At 46.7% G+C, this 24,060-nt stretch overlaps 1 protein-coding gene across 1 annotated transcript in view; it reads left to right on the top strand.

Annotated features, from left to right (window-relative positions):
* Positions 1-24,060, top strand: part of STX1A (syntaxin 1A) — a 102,688-nt gene that overhangs the window by 39,543 nt on the left and 39,085 nt on the right. Inside the window, exon 4 of the mRNA XM_019521848.1 lies at positions 16,386-16,494. Within this exon, the coding sequence (XP_019377393.1) occupies positions 16,386-16,494 (109 nt within the window). The remainder of the gene's footprint in view (positions 1-16,385; positions 16,495-24,060) is intronic.

Raw genomic sequence — 24,060 nt, 5'->3', positions numbered from 1 at the left:
TCCCCCCCCCCAAAGCCCCTCCCCCCCCCCCCCCCCCGATTCGATGATGATTGTTGGTGCTTCTGGGGCTTTGTACTGGTGCTGCCTCTTCTTTCTTATGTAGAATCACAGAGACGTATGGCTGGAAGGGACCTCCAAAGGTCATCTAGTCCAATCTTCTGCCTGAGGCAGGATCATCCCTATCCAAACCATTCTGTACAAATACATTTTCTAACCTCTTAGCAAAACTACACAGACAAACCTGACACAGCACAAGATAGTAACACCCTAACCTGCTGCAGGTAAAGCAGGCAGGCAATGTCCTGCTCCTGTAAAGGTTGTAAAAAATGGCAGGCAACGTCCTGCTGCTGTAAAGGTTGTTAATATACACTCAAGAGATCCCAGGTAGAGGGCCAAACCCCATGCTACAGAGGAAGGACCACCCCTCCCACAGCCAATACTAATCTGACCTTGGGGTAAAATTCCTTTCTAACCTCAAATACGGTGATTGGTCTGACACTGAGTGGAAGGGCAAGACCCTTTAGGCAGGAACCTCTGGCTTTTAAGTCCCAGCAGAAGCATTGGCACACACCACTCAAAACCCCCAGCCTTGGCTGCAGCCAACACTCAGTGCCTCTGAGGAAGGCTTAAAAAAATCCTGACGTAGTAGAAGGGACAGGAGGGTGGAATTCCTGCCCAGTCCCATATAGCAACTAACAAAGCCCAGAAGCATGGACAATGCCCATAGTAAAACATAGGCAACTACACCTAGATCATCCTCATCCAGTGGCTGTCCAACCCCTTCTTGAACACTGGGTGCTAGAAAGTCCACAACTTCCCTAGTCAATCTATTCCACTGCCTCACTGCTCTAACAGTGAAGAAGTTTTTCCTGATATCCAATTTAAACCTACTTTGCTACAACTTCAAGCCATTGCTCTATGTCCCATCTTCAGCAGCAAGGGAAAAAAGGTGTTTTCTCTTTCCTTTATGGCAGCCCTTCAAGTTCATACATGCCAATGATTAAGCCAAGGAAACCCTAGTTGTCAGTCTTCTAATAGGGGATGCCCTACATTGAGCCTCCACAATATTAAAGAAGGCTGGCCTGCTACTGAAGGACTGGGAGGCATTTCTTGAGGCCATGTCTGCAATGTTTGGCACCCCTACCGTGCCCACATGACAGACAGCTCTGAGGAAGCTCTGCTGGGGTTCAAGCATGGTGGCCTCCTATACTGCACCCTTTTGCCATTACATGGCCAACATGGACTGAAATGAGGCCACCCAGTTTTACCAGTTCTGATGGGGGCTCTGAGAAGAAATCAAAGGTGAGCTAGCCCATGTGGAGGTACCCCGCAACTTAAGTGCCTTTATCAACTTGGTCAACAGAAATGACAGCAGGCTAAGGGAGTAACAGGAGGAGAAGAAGTGGTTACCACCTTTGCACCCCACCCTGTGCCAAACCACCTCCCATACCAACAACCACTCCAAGCTCATGCAGGTGGAGAGAGGTGGTTGAAGGCTCACCCCTATGGGACAGCAGTGGTGCCACCAGCACCACCAGTGCTTTTATTGTAGCAAACCCAGGCACACCATTGCCTCCTATCTGGCCCATAACCACAGGGGTTCAAGAAGTGCCAACGCCCAGGCCTGCTGAGGGGGGCAGGTCTGGGATCTGCCCATAAACCCTCTGCCTCAGGGTTCAGTGGGGCTCACTCACTGCCTCGCATTTGATATTCTCAGCAGCAATTGTTCATGTAGCTGTATGTACCTGGCTTGCCTCTGCCATCCCCAGAGTTGACTGCCCTCCTTGGCTCTGGGTCCACCAACTGCTTTACGGATGAGGAAACCACCCAGAGACTGCACAACCCCTTTATGCCTGAGTCACTCCAGATTTGATAGAAACCATTAATGGGTCCCTCCTATCCTCTGGTCCAGTAACACAGTAGATATCCAAGGGTATTAAGAAGTGCTAAGCTTTGGAATAATCTATTCCCCACTTGTTGGAGGGTCTGGGAAGCTGCTACTCATAAGGTCTCCCCAAGAGTATCTAGGGCCTTGATGGCAAGGGTTGAGCAGCTACCTGCAATGGCAACAGGTATTCCCTCCAAGTACAAGGACTATGTCTACATTTCTGAAAAAAAGAACATGGATATTCTTTCCCTACACCAGGACTATGACTGTCCTATGGATCTTCAGCCTGATGCAAAGATACCCAGGGGGCACATATATGCCATGTCTGAACCCGAGCTAGCTGCCTTATGTGAATATCTCGAAGAGAACCTGGGTAAAGGGTCTACTAAAAAATCTATTACACTTGCCAGGGCATTGGTCCTGTTTGTGAAGAAAAAGGAAACCAACTTTACCATCAGGAATCAATATCCCTTGCCCCTGATCTCAGAACTATTAGACAGGCTGGGTACAGCTCATGTCTTCAAACAGAATCTCCATGGGGCTTATAACCTACTATGCATTTGGTCTGGTGATGAGTCAGTGAACAGGGGCAGCAAACAGGTCAAGCAGTTTGCAGGCAGTTCACTGGTCAGTTTACCCTCCCCTGCTTGAGGGGAGAGCCTTTCAGATTGGTGTGAGGAAGCAGGAGAAAGGGAAGAATAAACAGACCAGCTTCTGGGTGAGTTCGCTAAGGAAGGTCTGCTTGGAAGAATGGCAGTAAGACAGAAGAGACAGATTAAGAGACCCAGGGAAATGGCCAGAGGATGTTGCAATGCCAGAGCCACTGCCGGTGCCTCTGCTTGCACCTGTGAGGTTTCTGCCCAGGCAGAACTGCTCACTGTCGAGGCTTCAACCCGGGTCCAAGTTTGGCGGTATGAGGACTGCGGCTTGTAGGTTCCTTCCAGTGACAGCCAGGTGGAGGAGTCCCTGAGGTGTGAGCACTGCCTCCTGGTAGTGTCTGTCAAGGAACTGGCAATAAAACTACAGGAGGAGGTGGCGAGGCTTTGAAGCATCCTCTGCCATGACAAGTTCATTAGTTCGCTGCTGGAGGAGATCTCCATAACTGTGGAGGAAGGACTGCCAGAGGCAGTGCTAGAGAAAGGAGAGGAATCCCAGGAAGTTGGAAGATGGAAGCCTGTGATCTCTGGCAGCAAGCAGAAATCATCATCTCCACCTGCAGCAGTTAGGCTGGAGAATAGATTTGGAGCCCTAACAACAGAGGGCAAGGAGCACGGTGGAGGAGGACAAGCCAGGCCTCTGTAAGGTGTGAAGGATTGAGATGAATGCCACCAAGAAACCAGGACAGGTGGCGGTGGCTGGAGACTCCATTCTGTAGGGGACAGAGCGATCTATCTGCTGACCTGACCTGTTTTTCTCGGGAAGTCTGCTGTTTGCCCAGAGCCACATCGAATGTCATGGAGGTATTACTGAGACTCATCCAGCCCTGTGACTCGTCCATGTGGGCACCAATGATACTGCCAGAGCAGATCAAAAGTGACTACAGGTCTCTGGGTGCAAGGGTGAAGGGACGGGCTCAGGTGGTGTTTTCTTCAATACTTCTGGTCAAGGGAAAGAGCCTGGGCAAGAGCAGGTGCATCCTGCAGATCAGTGCCTGGCTGTGCAAGTGTTGTCACCAGCAGGGCTTTGCCTTCTTTGACTACAGGATGTTGCTCCAAGAAGGATTGCTGGGAAGAGATGGGATCTACCTGATGAAAAGAGGAAAGAGCATCTTTGTAGACAGGCTCACTAACCTAGTGAGGAGGGCTTTAAACTAGGTTCACCGGGGGATGGAAACCAAAGCCCTGAGTTAAGTGGGAAAGTGAGTGACCTGGAGGAAGTGCAAGCAGGAAGGGGCAACAGGAGGTGCTCTCAATACTTCCTGAGAAATCAGGGCAATCAACTAGTTACCTCAGGTGCCTGTACATGGATGAACAGGGCCTGGGAAACAAGCAGGAAGAACTGGAAGTTGTTGCACAGTCATGCCACTATGATGTGATCGGAATAACAGAGACTTGGTGGGATCTCACATGACTGGAGCACTGTCATGGGTGCATACAAACTGTTCAGGAAGGACAGGCAGGAGAGAAGAAGAGGAGGAGTTGCACTTTATGTATATATGTATGCCATATACATGACCGCTCAGAGCTCCAGTATGAAACTGGAGATAGACCTGTTGAAAGTCTCTGAGGTAGTGTCAAATGACACAGCAACAAGGGTGATGTTGTGGTGGATGTGGTGGACAAGACTATAGACCACCAAACTAGGAGGAAGTGTTGGATGAGGCTTTCTTCAAACAGCTAGCGGAAGTTTCCTAATCACAGGCCCAGGTTCTCATGAGGGACTTCAATCACCCTGACATCTATTGGGAAGTCAATACAGCAGTGTGCAGGCAATCCAGGAAGTTTTTGGAGAGTGTTAGGGACAACTTCCTGATGCATTGCTGAAGCGACCAACTAGGGGCCATGCTCTTCTTGAAGTGCTACTCACAGACAGGGAGGAATTGGTGGGGAATGTAGTAGTGGATGGCAACTTGTACAGCAGTGACCTCGACATGATTGATTTCAAGATCCTGAGGAAAGGAAGAATGTCTTTTTCACCTCAGTCTTCATAGGCAAGGTCAGCTCCCAGACTACGGCACCTGGCAGCACAGTTTGGGGAGGAGGTGAGCAGCCAACAGTGGTGAAAGAATGGGTATGGGAGCATTTAGAAAAGCTGGACATCTACAAGTCCATGGGGCTAGATGGGATGTACCCAAAGGTGCTGAGAGGGTTGGCTGATGTGATTGCAGAGCTGCTGGCCATCATCTTTGAAAACTCATGGTGATCAGGAGAGGTCCTGGATGATTGGAAAAGGGCAAACATAGTGCCCATATTTAGGAAAGGGAAAAAGAAGGATCCAGGGAACTACAGACCAGTCAGCCTCACCTCAGTCCATGGAAAAATCATGGAGCATATCCTCAAGGCATCAATTTCTAAGCACTTGGAGGAAAATAAAGTTATTAGGAACAATCAGCATGGATTCACCAAGGGCAAGTCATGCATGACCAACCTGATTGCCTTCTATGATAAGATGACTGGCTCTGTGGATGCAGGGGACCAGTGGATGCAGTATACCTTGATTTTAGTAAGGCTTTTGATACTGTCTGTGACAGGCGGCAATCTCCCAGGCCCAATCACAGTGCCAGCTCACCCACCTGTGTTTGGGCATGCCACCTGCCTTACTGTCTTGCCATGCCTTGTTGTTAAATAATTAAGATGTTTATTAGGTGGGAGGCCGCCCTTTGTGCACCCTGATGTCAAAGGGTGGTACACACATGACTCCAATCTTCCCTTATCGTGTCCTATGCCTCACAGATGACCTCCGTGAGTTGTGTTATGCTTCAGCTTGAGGCCAGGCCCAGTTCAGCACATTGTTAGGCCTCTTTCATGCTGCCCTGTTTGGGTCCTCACACATACCACCCTCCTCCCACTGGGGCTGCTACCACTCCACCCTCTCTCACCAAGCCTCTTGCATTCATGCCCTTTACCGAGCCACACTCACCCTGCCCGGATCTGTTGAGCAAACATGTAGGCCATTAGGCTTGTCTCTGTTCTCCTTGGCCAGCCCTGGCACAGCCTTTTGGGCCTCTCCTGCAACCCTCATCTATCCTGTGGCTGGGCAGTTAGCCAAACACTGGCCTAACTCCGCTTCAGTGGATAACACAGCCCACTTGTTCACTAATTGGGGCCAGTGACTTGCCCCTGCTACTCATGGCTCCCTCTATACTGCCTCACTCAGTCCCTTTTCTTGGCCAGAATGGCCAATCTTCTAAATTGGGCTTTTAACTAAGATCTCCGGGGGATGGGAAAACACTGACTGGAGCATGCCCGGGGACCGGCACACAAGAAAGCTCCGAAGTTGGGGACACTTGAAGAGCCACTCTTGCAAGAGCTGAGGGAGTGGTTCTCCCACAGTGTGACAGGAAATTGAGGGTCTCAATTGGAGGACTCAGGTACCCGTACACTAATGCCAGGAGCATGGGGAACAAGCAGGAGGAGCTCGCCCTCCTACTTTCTAGTGGGCATTATGATTTAGTAGGGATTACGGAAACCTGGTGGGACTCTTTACATGACTGGAGCATAGCCATAGAGGGCTACACCCTGCACAGAAGGGACCAAGTAGGGAACAAAGGTAGAGGCATAGCTCTCTATGTGAAGGAGCAGTACACCTCCTTGGAGGCTGACACCGTCTCCAAAGAAGAGCAGCTCAAAAACCCTCTGGGTCAAATTATCTTCTGGGGCAGAGGGTGCGGTGAGAGCGACCTAACTGTCGGTGTATACTACAGACCACCAAACTAGGGGGAGGAGCTTGATCTGGAGTTCTCGTGAGAACTGGCAGAGGCCATGTGTGCATGGGACATGGTCATCATGGGTGACTTCAATTACCCAGACTTCTCTTGGGAGAAACACTTGGTTAAGTCGGATTGGTCATGTTGCTTCCTGACCTGTATTGAAGAAGTCTATATGACTCAGAAAGTGCACTGGGTCACCAGAGATAATGCTGTCCTAGACTTGGTCTTGGCCAAAGGAGTCAACTTGGTGAGCAACTTGAATATAGAGGGTAACCTGGGTGACGGCGACCATGAAACCATCACATTCACTGTCTGTTGCAAGGCAGGAAAATCAGCTAGCAGGGTTGAAGTTTAAGACTTCAAAAAAGTGAATTTCAATAGACTCAGGGCAATAGTAGGGGAAGTGCTATGGGACCAGGGGCCAAAGGTGAAAGGAGTGCAGGAAGACTGGTCATTCCTCAAGGACATGAGCCTCGAAGCACAAGAAGTCCAATCCCATGTGGAGGAAAGTTAACAGAAGGGCTGGTAAGTCCTCTTGTTTTAATAGGGCTATCATGGTCCTCTTGAAAAAGAAGGAAGAGGCATACAAACAATGGAAGTTTGGGACAGCCCCCAAGGAGGACTATACAACAACGGCCTGCACTTTCAGGGAGCAGATTAGAAAGGCCAAGGCAGTGACTGAATTTAAACTAGCAACAAAAATCAAGGACAATAAGAAGCCCTCCTTTAGGTTTGTCTAGTGCAGAGGGGGCTGGACCCGATGATCTTGTAAGGTCCCTTCCAGCCCCTGACAATCTATGAATCTATCTATGAATCTATATCCACACTGTCCTAGAAAGATTATGACAATGTAGATTACATGCCAAACTGGGAAAATGTGTGCCTTCAATCAAACAAGCATCAAATTTCTGGGATTCATCTTATTCCCCAGAGGGCATCAAGATGGACCCCAAGAAAATGAAGTCAATGCGATTGGGCATCCTCATGTTCGGTCCTGGAAATACAACAATTCCTGGGGATCACTAACTTTTTCAAAAGATTCATTCCAAACTTTGAATAGTTGGCTGCACCTCTCAACAGATTGGTCTGAAACAATGTGCTTTAGAGCACTACATTGTTTCTTGGGAGCCATTGGTTCGGTTCCCTGATTCATGATACTTTGTGTGACCTTGTCTTCTCTGGGTCCCAGTTCCCCATATGTACAACTGGAACAATAACACTGCTGTCCTGTGGAGGTAGGGCCCGGGCTGTGTGGTGCTTGGATACTATGGGAACATGAGTGAGGTAATGGTGATAGATGTAGTGTGGGAAAGTCAGTGGTTCACAGACTGGTGTGGTAATGCTGCTGATTTCCTGCTCTGGGGAAGTAGGCTTGGCCCGCATGAAAAAAAATGATTTCTAGAGCAATTTGGCAAAAGCAGCACAATGTGGTGAAACAATGTAGACAGGCCCTTAAGCCAGCTTCTGTTGATTTTTTGCTTAGATTGATAGGAATCGATTTGGCTAAATCACTCTGGGTGCATCCAGACAAGTGGGAACATGCGTTCCCCGTGGGGCAAGTAGCCATGGCCCACCTTGTGCTGCTGCTACTTGTCCCACCTGTGCCACGCATGCTCTGGCGCGCAGCAAGTTACCCCAGGTGCGGGACGGGAGGCTGGGGCCAGCAGCTGTGCTAGCCCCAACAGCCTTACCTTGAGCCCTGGGGGCCTCCGAGAGCTGCAGCCACAGCGCTCCTGCAGCTGGGAGCCTGGCCAGCAGCTGGAACATGGCTCCGGCCAGCCAGGCTCCGGTTTTGTGCGGTGCGTTTTGCTGCCATGTGTGCCACCCCGCTTTTTTTTGGCATGGGTTTTTTTTAACCTTGGGATCTCTAGGGATCAAAAAAAAACCAGCCCATGCTGCAAAGTAGCAACATGGGGAACACCTGCATGTGCAGTGTGGGGCACCATAGATGGGTCTGTGGCGCCACATACTGCACATTCGTGCTTGTCTAGATGCACCCTCTGAGACTTGTACAGGGCTTCATGAATACTCCAGTCACTAGTGTGAGGTAAAGGAGGACGGAGTTTTACAAGCTTGCCTGCCGCTTGGCGGTAAGTGCCTGTGTGCAAGATGAACCTGCAGTCCATGAATGATCATTCATAGTAGCTTACCCTTTTTTCACCAGGTTTAAATCTATGAGGTAGGAGTGTGCACATGAGCGGTAACTGCAGAACAGCTGCCGTGTGGCAAAGCCCTACTTTCTCTACCTTCCATACGTCCATATGAAGAGCTTTTAAAGTAGCTTAGTTGAATCAGGTCAACTTTCTAATGTGAGCAAGGCACAAGACACTGCACATGGCAAATCTAGAGCAAGGTAACAATGAATTCCTGGGGCTGCTTTTCCTAGCCAGGAGTGGGCTTAGCCGGCACTGTAGGGATTCTGCTTATTCTGTTCCTGACAGTGACCCTCTCTTAAACCTACTTCTAGGCTAAGGGAATACCAACATTTTCCTTTTGCTTGGAGGGAGAGCAGCCAGTGCTGCCAGGTCCAGCACACCCACTTTACACAGCAGGATAGTGCTCTCATGCCAATCCTAGCAGCACCTTCTTGAAGGAAGTGGATGTAGTGCTGTACCCTTGTGGGCTGGTCAAGAGGGGAGTCTGGGAAGCAAAGCTGTGTAGAAATGGTGAAGTCCCAAGGCTGCATGTACCCTGCTTTGTCACTGTACGTTGCTAGTAAACCAATCTGACATTTCTTGGTGAGCTGAACTCTAGTGTGCTGCAAGCTCTTCATGATCTGCACCAATGTGACTGCTGAGGCTGTCACTTGGGGAAGAGCATGGTGGCTTTGCACTGAAGAGATTCATAGGCTTTAAGCGGCTGCGGTATCTGAGCATGAGGTGCTACCAATTCTATTTGGGCCTTCTCCTGAAAGACAACTCTAGCATCTCTTCAAAACTTTATTTTTATTTTTAACTCTGTAGTTGTAATATACTGTTAGTGACAAAGAGATCCTTAGTCATTCTGGTGCCATACCACATTGCAAAATGCTCCCCTCCCACACAGTACTATTCTCTTTTAGTTTAATACCGACATGGTAGGACGGTGCCTCATATGGTGTATGATTTTTTTTTGTTTCATTTGCATCAGCTGAGTATCTGTCCCAATGTATACTTCCTTGTCAGTGAACAACCCAGCCCATGACCTTAGCATAATGCTAGGAATAGCATTTGTCCTTTATTGTAGGTTCCCTTTTCTTGCTGGTTCTGCAACACTGAGCAATATAAAGTCTTAGCTTTGTAGAGCAACCCCATTGGCAGGTGAGGCAGACAGAAGGAAGCAGGGGTGGAGAGAGGCAATTGTGATGGGCAGAAGAAAGAGGTTTTCCTGACCAAATTCTTATAATGGGAAGGTTTTGAAGATAAGTTACATCTGAAGGAAGCCTTATATTCCTGGACTCGCACAGAAGAAATGCTGAAATGTGGGCTACACTTGCCATAAAGTATGCCTTTTCTGTTTTGATGCTGAAGGCTCATTTTGTGCTCAGCCACCTGGAAACAGGAAGGCACGGCATCAGCTCTTGCAGGACCTACCCACTCTGCCCAATGTAACTCAGGGGTGTAACTGGCCAGTTCTGCTCCCTGGGTCATGGGAGAGCGTACAGTGCAGGGGCAGCAGCTGGAGGTTCACTGCTGCAAGAGAGGATGTCGCCTCCAGCCACTGCTCCTCCACCATACACTGCCGCTGCCATTCTGCTGTCCTTGCTGCTAGATCCAAAGCTGCTGCAAGGAAGGCACAAGCTTTTGACTGGGGGCAGGGAGAAGGGAGGAGATGGGACAGGACGAACAGGAGCATGAGACACCCTTCTAGCTCTATTCTGGTGCCCCTTCCTCCCTGCTTAGGTAGCATATGGGGCTCATACCCAACTTGCCCACCATCATTATGCTACTGATGTAACTGATCACCTCTATCTGCCTTCACCTTTGGCTATGCACAGAAATTCGCCTTTTCAGTTAAGCTCTTGCAATAATAAGTGAGCATAACTTTGTGTGTGGACACTCTCTAAAATTTATGTAAACATTTTTAATATTTAATATGGGTTTTAAAACCAATGTAGCTTAAATAGTACAAACCCCTAGGGGGATACTTTTAATTTGGGTCTCATTAAAACTGTTCTTGTCTTAAACTGAAAAGCGTATATCTATGCAGGAACTTGACTGATTTAACTGACTGTGGTTTAAATTCACTTCAAGTTTTTTAATTGTCTGCATGAGAAATTTCATCCAAGATCTAACTGTGTCCACACAGAGGTTGGCACTGATTTAATTAAAATCTGTGCAAGCTTTTACTGTGAGCAAGCCATAAATAAGAGGCAATAGGGAGAAAAGCAATGTGTTCAATTCTGGTTGTAAGCAGAAGTAACTTTACATTCCACTTTAGAGGTGTGCAAGAAGCAAGCAGTGTTCCTGTGGATTACACTGTGGGTGTTGAATTATTCATGAGAAATTCAGTCAACAACCTATCTAGCTTATAAAGATATCAGGTCCTGCAGGATGGGTAAAAATTGTGGTTATTTAAAATTTAGACATATTTATTTTTAACAACTTTTGAATCTTGGATTATTTGTAATTTTTTACTAAGTTTCAGCTTTCATTCAAATACAGCTTGCCACAAACCCTGAGTAAAAAATTGTCTTGCAAATAAATGCATACTCCATTTTCTAGCAATTTCTATTTAAGAACAAGAAAAAATATGTCAACTTATTTAATTACTTGAATTAAGTGTATAAGTACAGTGTGTCTTCCTGAAGTGCTAAATTTGGTACTTCTATTTGCTAAACAGTTCCAGTGGACTGGAAATAAGCATGTTTGAATGGTTATCAGCCGCTTGACAATAAATCGTCTTGGAAAACAAGACAAAAATGCAAAACAAGATTAAAATTACTCATTTCAATCAAGGTTTCCTGGTTACTGATTTTTAAATCTGGCTCAGATAAAAAAAGACTCTCCACATGTTTCTGGTCTTCCTAATTGCAGGTAGGGCAATTAGTTTCTTAAGCATGAGGCACATGTGTCAGACCTGAAGCTAGCTGAAAGGACTCTTATTAAGGGGTTTGTGACTGGTGCAGAAGAAAAATTGGATTTATGTTTGAAAATGAAGTGCTTTACTCTGGTACAGCAAATAGAACATTTCTTTAAACTGGTCTCTAATGCCTTATTAAGCAAATTAACTGGGGTTCCATTGAAAGAAACCACGTTATCCATAGCAGCACTCAGGACACGTTTGAACTTCTTTGTGCATCAGTGACACTTGGTCTTAATAGTACAGCAGATCTCACTGCAGAGAGTGTTGAAGCATCTGGGGGAATATGGGGAAGCTACAGACACACACTTGAACAAAAAGAAAAGTGCGTGAATGGTGGTAGTAAATATGGGAAAGATGGATGGGTTAAGGGTGGCAGTCACCAGCATGGAGGTAAAGGTACTGAGAATACCCTTTGACATGGGATTTACAGGAGAGGAGGCATGGGAAAAGACCACTGCTGAAGTACAGGTGATTCTGGACTCATGGACATGTGTGGGGGCAGATGAGAACCATGAAAGTAATTCTGTCTCCTATAATACTGTCCACAAGACTGTTTTTTCTGCCATCATGATAGCAAGTGTGTTGATTACAGAGGGCGATGTGCACCTTTTTTTTGAAAGTCCAAAAGGGAAAGGTTAGCTCAGACTGAACCATCTAAGATGGGAGCTCTAAGGATGTGTACTTGTTTATGTAAAGCCGGTGAGTGCATCCTCCCAGACAACGGTAGTAGAGAAGATGAAGGCTGCACTTTTTGCATGGTATTTACCAGAACTATGTTGTGGAAACTGAAGATATATAGGGGATCGATTCTGTGCGTGTGTGCATAGGACACTGCCTTCTTGGCAAAATATAGGCTGGCAAAAGTGGAGCTGCACCTGTTTTAATGCTGCATCTTTTAGTAAAGAGGAACAGGACATAGCTGGGCAACAAATCTAGTGAGTGCCAGGGGACAGTGGCTGACCAAAGAAGGGATGCTGTATGGCATCTTACTTAAAAATGTTACAGAAGACAAAACATGCACCCATTTGCAAAAACATAACTTAAGTTTATGGATGATGTGGAACTTGTTGGTGTTTAAAATCTAGACTTTTATGACCCAAGGCTGTTTAAGGCAGGCGTGAGAAAACTAAATAAGTATAATGGCCACAAATGTGCCCACTATGGGAAAGAGAAGGCAGGCGAGGCCTGGCAGAGCACTTTATTTTGTACAGAAGTGGCAGCTGGGAGCCATGTCGGATAGACAAGGATGAGGAAAATGGACACATTTTCTTTTTGTTTATTAACAGTTGCTTTTGTATACTGGTGTGGGAGGTGGTGGGAATGGAGTAGCTTGAAGAGCATGTAGCTACAAGGAGCATGTTACGTGGTGTGGAAAATTGTTGGGGTCACCTGAGGCCTACAAATATGATGATTAGGTTATGTTAAGTTATAGTTATTGTAATTATTAGTCAGCTTAACCACAGAAAGGAGAATGTACTAGACGTCAGTGTTTTGGTGGGGGCGGGATAGGAGGGGTGGGTACAGAAGGGATGGTTAATGTCTGTTTGTGTTGTGGCAGTATAATACAGATACAGTTTACAGGGGTGTTCTTGCTTGTTATGTTTTGAAGCATGTGATACTTTTGTAGTTTTATTTTTTTTAAAGACTCTCTGGATCTTGTGCTCTTGGTGTTTTGGCTTCAGAGCCTGCTGGGCTGTCCTTCTGGAGTCTGGCTTTCAGGAACTTGGCTCAGCTTTGGTCTCTGACTCAGCCAGAGGCTTGGACTTTGCCTCTGGACTCCTCCCTTGGATGTGTGAACTTGGTCCCTGACTCCAGAGCCCAGAGTCAGCCTGCGACTTGGCCTCTGCCTCTGGAATCGCCCCGCAGATTTGGTAACTTAGACTCTAGCACCTATCTTCGTCTGCGTGGCTGTGGGTCCCCCAGCTTCTGTCTCTAGCCCTCGCTTAGTGGTCTATTCACTAGGCTGGATCGCCTGCAGCCAGGTCTCTACATGTCCTGTAGCACAGCTGACCTAGTATAATCTTGTCATGAAACCGACCGTCGCATTGCTGCCGGGAATCCAATGTTGGGTAACAGTAACTATTATTATCATTTTCTTTGGTGCTTCTTCAAACTCATATTTGGAAAACCCTCCCGTGGCACTAGGAGCGTTTAGTTCTGACTCACGGAAATGCCAGTTCCAGTAATGTCACCGGCTCCCAGAAAATTAAAGTGGAAACACTCTGTGGGAGATTCAAGTTTGTCCTTTATGTTGTTAATCAGTCAGGTGCAAATAGATATCCCTACCCCATGTCACACCCCAAGTGCCCAAAAACATCTGTGCAATCAAACGTAGTCACAGTGTATGATGCTTTTATAGGGGGGGAAGTCTGCTGGCCTGTCCTGCACCACAGGAAGTCTCCTGCAGGGGATTCCACATGTGGAATCCCCTGACAGATGTGTGCCCCAGATCAGGGTGTAGCACCTGGGGCCATTATCCCACAGGATTGGGCCCCTGAAGCCATGGGAGCAGCAGGGTCCAATCCTGCAAGACAGCAGCCCCGGTGACATCTGATTAATTGGATCAGCTGTAATGGAATGCATCCAGGCACATCTGATGCTACGACAAGAACAATGTCTCTCTCTACCTGTATTCTTGAGTCCATCTCTCCCCTTTTCTCTTTTCCACCCCTCTGCACATCTTTCTCTTTTTCCCCTTTTTATCAGTGGTCTGTTCTCCAATCATTTGCCTGTTTACCCTTTCTCTCTGCCTCCAGTTGCTTCCTGGCCCTTTTCTCTCCCTGTCTGTGACTCATTTCACAGGTATTATAAGAGTTAATGAAAACTCTCTCTCTGCTTGAGGCATGCCCATTAGCCAGTCACAATTTTCTCTAAGTTGTTTACTATTGGCTTAAACCTCTATGAGTATTAGTCACTGCTCAAGTGGTGTCAGTTGTGACTGGCAGGTTCGAGAAATAATACCATATAACTTACCTTATTGAAGAATCATGAAAGTACTTCCTGCACAACACAAGTGCATAGAAAATTTGTTAGCACGCATGGTTGCAGATGGGACTCTGAAAATTTCAGTTGGAACCAGAGAATCAGCATTTTTGCACAGCCAAACTTCATCCCTTGTATGAACAGCAGGTCATAGCCCTGCAGTGCTGGGGTGGTAGAGATGTGGTCAGTATCTGTATTGTAGTTAAGCTCCAGTTAATTCTTATTCAGTTGTTTTGGAACAGTTCCCTGTAAAATGGAAAAAAATCTCACTAAGAGCATATTGGTTCTGTTCTGCCGCATCTGTAGTTAGTCTGAAAGGCGACTGATTTCAGAAGAACAATCCCAATCTCTCTGTCAAACAGAGAGCAAATAGCGTGCTTACGGATGTAGTTATCATCATGCTATGCACCCACACAACCGGTGCTTAATGGTCAGGCAGGGTTAGGTGTCTTTTTAGAAAGAAGCATCCATTTGGTCTGGTGTAAAACATATTTGGTGTTTAAAACGGACCCGTCGAGCTTTGCAGCAACTCCCCACCCCCTCGGCTGTGGGAGAGGTGGGCTGATGGCAGAAGCAGTAAGGGGCCTAATCTTTTTTTTTTCTGTGGAGTCTGCCCACATCCTGCAAGCGGCCAGCAGGCCGAGCGGCCCCTGAACTATGGGGAGTCCCGGTCCTTCCCTCTGCAGTGGTGCTGTCCCCTGGGGCCGCTTGGGTGGGCTGCTAGCGGGTGGGTGCTGCCCCAGTTCAGGCTCAGGGAACAGTTGGATCGGGCTGGGTACTGCATCCAAGCTGGGGCAGCACCCATCCGCTAGCCACCTGCCCAGGTGGTCCCAGGGGGCACTGCCACTACAGTGACTGAGCAGCTGCTTAAGAGACTAGGTCTTGTTTTCCTTGTTCTTGGCTTTTACTTATTCAGCTGGTATCCCTGCTGAAGGAGCTACAGGTCTCATGTGTTCTCAAACCTGTCTCCCCCTTGCCAAAGTTATTTGCATCTGCTTGAGACCTGCCTTCACATATCTGTCTTCCTGTGAGGACTGACTCTATCATAAGCACCTTAGGCTAAGGGAGAGAAGGCAAGAAAAATGCCCTGGTTCTTTATGCTCACGGTGTCCTGGTTTGCAGCTGGAAGTGAAGTAGTAATCTGGGGCTCAAACATTTAACTTGTCAGCTCCAAGAGACAGTGCCCCTACCTCCTGGCCTCATGATGGTGAAATTCAAAAGCATGCATTTGTGTCCTCAGTTTCAAGTCAGCTCAGTGATGGTCTGTCTTTATGTCAATGTTGCCAAGCCGTATTCTCCCTGAACAAATAATAGATTGCTTTTGACATGCAAGTAAAATACCATTGAGTTTATGCTCCATTTAAAAATAGCTCAGGAGATGCATTTCAGTTGCTGTTCAAATGTGAATATTTTCTTCACCACAGCTGCCCAGGAGGGCCAGCAATCTTCCTTTTGATAGTTCAGTATTAATCTACTCTATGTTTAGTTCTAGCAATGCCAGTTATTGGTAAATGCTCCAAAATGCATCTTTAATTTATACTTCTAGACCCATTCTGGCTCAATCCCCAAGGTTCTTGCTAAGCTTTCTACTCAAGCAAATCTCAGTGGATTATGGAGAATTTGAAAAAGTCAGAAGTAAACTCTGAATGATATTTGGCTTGGTTCTGTGTTTACCCTTATGTGATCCTCACTTCTAAAGCAGATCCAGGATGTTTTAGTTTTGTCAACCTAGCTAAATGCTAGTCTCCTAGGACAAATGCAATGTTTCTTTGGGTAGGCAAGTGAAATACCTTCAGATTTGCACTTTGGCTGATTTGTATTTGTGGCAGGCTGTCTGATGTTACCTGCTTGTACTTTTTTGCATATTAAACCAAGGAATTCTTTTGAATAGCATTCATCTGTGTCACGGTGTCAGGATAGATATGTCGCTGAAGAGGCTAAATATGGTTGCGGTGGAGGTATTTTTAGCTACTTCAGCTCAGATCTGTGAAGGTCTCACCTTAACAAAAGCCCTGGTAAAGAACTGTCCTTCTCCATGCTGCACTAAGTAAAAAACAACTTTTCGTGTTCTTCCTTCTCCAGCATTCAACATTATCACGCAAGTTCGTGGAGGTGATGTCGGAGTACAATGCCACGCAGTCTGACTATAGAGAGCGCTGCAAAGGGAGGATTCAAAGGCAACTGGAAATCAGTGAGTAAAATCACTTACTAGTAGAACAATGCAGCTTGAGCTCCTGTGCCCAGAGTCAGCAGTCAGGTTCTGGTACTGATTGTCTGTTAATGAAAATGTTGCTGGATTTCAGTGTTTCATGTGATAACATTCATGTTTTCAAAATGTCTTTGTTGTTGACTTGCATTGGATTTCACCTGGCAAGTGACAGAAGAGGGTCTCTGGGCTCATTTACCAACCCTTAGTCACAGTGTGTTAGAACACGTGCTCTGTCCCCCTGCGCTATTCATGGAGAAAGCGTACTGATTCTGTGATTTGCCAACATAGAAAATTGAAGAGCTGGCACTCGCTCTCAGGTGGAATAGACTCCAGTGCATTAGGCACCTCCTCCAACAAATACGATTCCACCCATTGCTGAGGGATGAAGTAACCTTTTAAACTGACCAGGGAGAACATTGAGCCTTGCATTCACATGCATAGTCCCTACCTTATCCCCAGTCTGAGATCACTCGGCCAGTCGGACTCCATATGACATGGCAGCTCCATAGCTGCTGGCCCTAGCAGTTGAAATTAGGGGAGACAGTGAAGTGTGACTTCAGTACCCTACAAGGTAATAGCAAGCATGTGAAAGGGGAAAATAAAGCTGTTTCCTGGCTCAGGCCCTAGACTCTTCCCCACGTTTGGCAGCATTTTTCCTGCTCACAGGCTGCCATCTTCTCCAAGCATGCTGGGAGGCCCTTTATTTTGTGATGCTAACAGGAGAGGCTGCACCAGTGCTACCCTCTTTTGCAAGTGTGGGCGTGTGAGGCCTGGCACATGCTGTAATTGCTTCCATGTTGGCAGCAGGCTGTCAGAGTGCTTGAGAGAGGCATGCATAAGCGTCAATTAATCCCTTCTAAATTAGCAAGAAGAGAATCACTTCCAGTGTGTGGATTGGGTTCAGTGATATATTTATTGCTTAATTAGCTGCCCCGTTTAAGAAAGCTGAGTTGTTGGGTCTTGCAGAGGTGTCTAGCCAATGTCTGTGTGAAGCTGGCATCCTCTCCAAAACTGCCTTTGCTCATCTCCACATTTCTTCTAGTATCAAAGTAGCAGTGAAAGTACATGGTTGCTTTCAAGGCAGAGGACTGTGTCATCCCCGGCATTGAAGAAGGGGTTTCAGGTCCTTTTTGAGGCCATGGCCAATGCAGCTCTGCAAGCAGTGACTATGCACTGTGACTCAAGCATCAGCAGAAGTAGAAGTATTCCTCTTGCTAGTGAGCAGCCCAGCTTTTGTATTTTATTTTTAAAGCCATAAGGGGGGAGAACAGAAAAGATCTTTCCTCTTCTGCATCTAATTTTGAATCCAGACAGATCGTGCCATGTCGATTACTGAACGTCTACATTTTTCTACATTTATATGAAGCTGGCAGATCCAGAGGTAGGAGCAAAATCTGACATTTATTCCATGCCAACTTCCATTTAAGGTGAACCGAAAAGTATATTCAAAATAAATGTAAAAAACAAAATGAGATATAAGATCCCAGGACATTTACTGCTCCCAGTACCACTAAACTGTTATAGGAGAAATATGAATCTTATGCTCAGTTTTAAGCAGGTAGAAGATTTTGAGTTCTCTTCTAATCTAGACCTTCAGTCATTCTCATTAGAAGCTTATTTGGTATTTGCATGTGAGTAGAGCAGCGATTCTCAACCAGGGTGTTGTGGCATCCTTGGGAACCTTGAGATCCTCTCAGGGATGCATTGGGGTGTCAAGCAAGTTAGCACTGCTAAGTATGAAGGCATGATTTATAAGATAAACCCCAGTATTTCAAATAGGAGTCTATAGTGTCAAAAGCAGAGTGACCTGTTGTGGTCTTGCTGAGTTCTTTTCAGTAGAATTGCTCTATTTTTACGCAGTCAAAAAAAGAATAAAAAATAAGAGCTGGCATTTTCTGAGGGTGCCTCAAGTCTAAAAAGGTCTAGACTAGAGTGCTGGTGAGAGCCTTATAGTCGTTCTGGTCCCTGCAGTCAGTGGCAATGCTGACTTCCCACCTACTCATGCTGATGCGTTTCGGGCTGCAAGCAGACATCACCTTTGTGTCACCATTACAGTTTTTATGGTGGTACAAAACTCAAGCAAACAGCCTTTTGTTGCAAAACAGGTGTTTACATTTTGTGATGGCAGCAACCCTAGTCATAGTCTGTGCTGCCTTTTTTGCAGCCAACATATATTCCCTTATGAGAGAACCATGATTTCATCCTAGATATCTGCTATTTCATGGTGCTTTTGTGCATCACTCTACTCTTGGCAAACTTCACACTGCTGTATGTACAGTCTTACTTAGGTGTGCATCCCTGGACAGCATAAGCACTCCCTGGCTTGTCTTTTGTCTTGGGCAACCGCTATCACCTTTGTGAAGTATGTATCTGTCTCCTGACATGGGCTCTCAAATCTGTTAGGATTAGTATCCAGGCCCTTCAAACAAAATTCTGCCTTGCACACACAACTCCTCACTTGCATAGTAGTTGGGGAGCGGGGGGGAGCCTTTAGTGGTATTTGCTGTTTTAGATCTTGGCTAGCCAATACCTGTGAATTGTCTTGGTGCTTGTAGCACCCCATTGTAGTTACTACTTTATTGGATTGCCTGGAGGCTCCCATCAGAAACTCCAAATTATTACAGCATGTTTATAAACTCACTCTTCTGTTACAGTACTCTGGAAGGGCACCTTGCTTAGCAATGATCTTCTTGGGCATTGTATCCTCTGCGGTGAGGATAAGGCAATCTCAGTACTGATGCGCATTGTAGTCGCTTGGATACCCTCATGATGGCTTGTGATCAGACTGCATGTTCACCTACAGCGTCCAAAGATAAAGTGACAAAATTGTTCCGTTTCAGAAGGCACAGACAGGGGCAACTTTCTCTATCTGAGCATATCTCCTCTTGGGACTGTCAGGCTTCTGCTTGCAAATGATGCGAGCTTTTAGCTTTGCATCAATGCTGCTCCTAGGTCTCTTTGTGAGGCATCATGCTGCAGCTCCAGCTGTCCTGCACAGTTGGAGTGCTTTAGGACTGGTTACTTGCTTAGGAGTTTCTTTACTCTTTCAAATGCTTGCTGTAGGAATTCCCTTGCTGCATCATTTTCAGCTTGTTTGGGTGTGGGTAGATCTAAACTGGAAAGATAGCTGGCCCTTCCAATGAATTGCTGGACCTCCTTCTCCTTTTTCTTCAGTATTTCCTTAATGTGTCTGTTTTTCAAGGTCCAGCCAGAGTCCTTCAGAAGTTTACGGCTCCTCAGTGTAGCAGACCTCAGCAGTCCTGAGCTTCAGCTCATCAGCAGTCAGACTAATACTCCAGCCCTGAACCTGGTTAATACTCTGCTTAGGGATGTGGTCTTGGGTGACCTCTTCTTTGGCATCATCTTCTCCTGCTGTAAAAATGTCACTGGCTGCAGGCTTGATTCCGGAGAACTCCTTGTCTGTAGGCCAGCCTCATTCATACCCAGCACTACTTGGCCACAGGCCCGAGGCAAAGGCTGTCAAGTGGCTGGATGGTTCATCTAGCTCAGTGTTGAATGGGGAAACAATACCTCATTTACCGCAAGTAAATGTGGTAATATGGTTTTCAGGTATAAAATCTTGTAGTCACTGTGTTTATTGGCAATTAGTACCATCCCCTCCAGCCGGAGGAACAAGCTGATTCTAGGGAGACTCCCAAACCCCTCCGCCTTTGTTCACAGTACAGATTTCTGCTGCAACAATGTTAGTTGCAGCACAAAGCATGGCTGTGCCAGGAGAAGCAAAGTCACATGGTTGCTGCCAGAGCTCAGTGCACTTGGGTGCGGGCATGGTTTTAGTCTTCCAGCACCAAGCAGCACTTTGCTAGTGTGAACTACATCTGCATTACCAGCACTTTGCCAGGTATTGTACTGGTGTTCTGGATCAATAGAGCACTCCCCATGGAGATGCATCCTGGGAGCAGGAGGGGAGTGAGGGACCTGAGAGGCTCAGACCTTTTAGTGAGCAGTAGGCCCAGGCAGCTCACACAGAAGTAAATAAGCATCTTCTAGGGGTCCCCTTGGGCTTCTCCCTGCCAGCTCGTCCAGCTGCTGCTGAAATCTTGTTCGAAGCAACAGTCTCTATTCTCTTCTCAGCAGCCTTGCTGCCTTCCCTTCCTCCCTCACTGGGCCTGCTGTTGTTCCCCATGACGTACAGTAGCCCCCACACTATCTAAAAGTGTGTTCGATTGGAGCAGCAGGATCCTAACAGAGGAAGGTACCTCAAAGCCCCTAGTGCACAAAGCCCTGCCACCATTGGCTGTTGTGGGGAAGCAGTGCTATCTCATAGCAATCAGATGGTAAGAGAGTTTTCAGGAGCAATCTCCCAGATGGAGAAGCATCACAGGTACTTTGTGATCTAGACCTCAGCAGTTAGAAACATAGACGAAGCACAGTCCAAAGCTTCATTTCCACAGGAAAACCAGAGCGTCATCCTCCTCCAGGAAGCCTGGCTCCTCACCCGCAGCCAGTGTGAGTGAGGGGAATTCCTCAGAGCATCAGGCTGTAATTCTTAAAGAAATCTGCCAGATGGTTTAGACATGGAAGTGCCTCTAGAATAATGCAAAGCACATGCCCCCTCCTCAGGAAGCCCTATGGTCGAAGTCTGCTACCCTGGTCAATGGAAAGCAGATCCTGCAGGAACATTTCTTCCCCTTTAGGACTTTTCTATGTTTTGTGTAGTAATAGTATGAATATATCGTGTTGTAGCTTAAGAAGATTTTGTAATGCGGACAAGCTGTAGGGCAGTGACACTCGGTCCTCACTGACTCATCAGCCATGTGAGCAGTCAAGATTAACCCAAGAGCTGCAGCAACACATACATCCCTAAGCAAATTGTGGCAAACATGCTCCAGTTCGAAAGAAATGTATGCATCTTGACTGGCATTGTGGTGCGTTAATTAGCAGAAAAGCCAGGAGCTATTTTTCCCTGCTTGGGACAGTGATTTGGAACAAATGTATGTATAGCAGCAGTGTCCAGGAGTGAATCTAGCTGGGGAAGCTTTGATGGAACATTTCTCACTGTTCACGGAAAGCTTGTTTCCATAGCTGCAAAAACCCCCTCTGTGAATAAAAAGTTAACAAAGCAACAGCCCTAGTCAGCCTCACGGTCAGGAGCACTGCCTGGAGCAGCTGAGATGAACAGACGATTGACAGTTTCCTGTGAGCATTTACAGCTCAGGAATTTCTTCAAAATGTTCTTTTCAAGCAGACTCCTGGCCAGGACATGGAGCTAGGAGAGAGCTGGGTACATCCCTGAACTTTCTTTTCAGCCAACAAACCCAGAGTATAACAAGTGCCAGTGGATCTACATGCAAGGCTAGCCAATAGCCCATGTTGTAGAATATACAAGCAAAGTGATTTCTTCAGCTTCATCAGAAACATGGCTTAGGTTTCCTTTTAACCAGCAGAGCCAGTGAGTTCCTACCTGCAGTTTCCTTCTGCTCTGAAAACTGGGGCAGTCAGGGAAAGCGTTGCCTCCTCGCGTTCGAGCTCTGAGACACATGCTTGGTTCTCTCAGTCTCTGCCAGCCTGTTCCTCACACCTCCTCTCACTTTTCAGAGGAAAGGTAGTTGGTGGACAGATACAGAAATATCTCTCTGCTAGAGGGAGGCTGGCTGCCAAGTGTCTTCCAGAGCTTAGTCCCATCGTCCGATTGTTCCTTCTGCCACAACTAGTGAGAGCAAGCTGTCATGGTGAATGGTGAGCACCTCAGGGCAGGGCTCTCATGCTCAAGTCACCAGCTGAGGGAGTCATGGCATGTACCTAAGAAGTACAGACAGCCCTTATTAAAGGAAAGCTACTGTAGAGTGTCTGCTCCAAGCGTGCAGCATGCCTATCGTAGGATATGGAGCGTACTGTTTTCAGCTGCAGGGGTTTTTAGTATGACTCAAGGTTGCTTCTCCAGAAGTGGACCTCTGTGCTCTTGGCCCCTTTCCTTTCTGGTTCGTCCTTCTTGTTTTATGTCCCACAAACACTGGATTACTGATGCTTTTTTAGAAACTATCTTTTTTTTCTTGTGGCCCTCTTGTCTAGTGCTCCAGCTCTCAGTCCAGTCCTTGTATTGAAACTGATCCCATGCCTGCTCTCTAATCACTCCAGAGCAGCTTTTTGTATTCTTTATTAGATAAATTTATACAGCTTCACCTGCTCTTCATCCACATGCCAATCCACCCGCGCTCTCACACTGCTACAAAAATCGCCAAGGCACCAGATGTCACGGAGACTTAGTAACACGTGTCCTAGAATTCATGACAACAAGACAAATTCTTCCTCATCCAGTCTCTTGCTTGGGCTGGGCTCTTTTTAGATTGCATCAGGACAATCTGACTCATCTTCACTTAGGAACCGTCCTCAAACTAACGCTTTCTGAAGTCAGAACAGCGTGCCCTACTTGTGATGGGAGTTGACATTTTTGTATTCCTCTCTCCCATTTTGTCTGTTTCAAGAAATTACATTTTAAATCTAATTTGGTTTCTACCCTGAAAGATGGGCAGAGGTAACAGGGCAGCTCCATGCTCTGGGCAGTGGCCCCATATGACGCAATGTTGCCAGTGGTGAAGCTGCAGCCCGCTGCCAGCTGCAGTGGTGACTGTTTTTGCATCCTCCCACATTCCCAGTTATGTTGGTGCAGCTGCATAAAGGTCTCTGCAAGGGTCATTTAGCCTTGATACATAAAGCAGAAGTTGGTAATATTTTCAAGCAGCAGGCTGGAATGGTGCAGCTTGGGTCCAGAAAACACCTGTCTGCTGCAGTACCCAGCTGTGGTACACCATAGGGAAAGCTCCTTCCCACCCACTGTGGTATACTGGGGTGGGGTATAACACAGCACAGGCAAAGCCCCCACCTCTGAAGCCCCAGTTCTGCCAGCTGGATCCAATCACTCTACAGGCTATAGGTTGCCAATTTCTGCTCTGGCATGAAGGGTTCACCAGTGCTTTCACAATAACTTAGACCAGGGCTTTTCTTCATCTTCTGGCAGAGTGAGTGTAAATGAGGGAGTGTGTGTATGCATACTCATATACACATATGTTTTAACAGTATATTTTCTTGTTGGATTGAGGATCCAAATACAATAGCTTTTCCTGCTCCAACAAAGTGTCAACAAAGGAAGTGAACAGGTTGCAGATCTGTCAGGCTAGCCTGTTATTTAAGATGCAGACATACAGCCTGGCTCCTGGAACAAACTTGCTTGAAATTTTTACAACAGATCGGGTGATTTAGAAGCAGAAAGAAGAAGGGTTAACAATTTCTCATTCTGAGAGAGTCTCATTGCTGTGGTAAGCACAACTGACAAGTCAAATTCACATGCACTTCTTTATCTGCTCCAATAGGTTGCTTTTTGTGGGAGGAGGTAAAAACAAGAAGGAGGGGATATTTTATGAATTTGCTGAGATGCCAAGGGAGGTCTGAAAGCTGAAATGAACCAATTTGATTTGGCCAGTTCTGGAAATGATTTGTATCAGTCAGGGCCAAATTAATACTTTAGTGGGCCCTAGGCAAACAAACTCATAGACCCCAGGCTGGTCAAGACACCCCCCCCCCCCCCCC

Source organism: Gavialis gangeticus, unplaced genomic scaffold (genome assembly GCF_001723915.1).
Source record: "Gavialis gangeticus isolate Ggan-Ray unplaced genomic scaffold, GavGan_comp1, whole genome shotgun sequence".
Classification (NCBI taxonomy): domain Eukaryota; kingdom Metazoa; phylum Chordata; order Crocodylia; family Gavialidae; genus Gavialis; species Gavialis gangeticus.
This window is presented reverse-complemented; position numbering and strand designations above follow the sequence as displayed.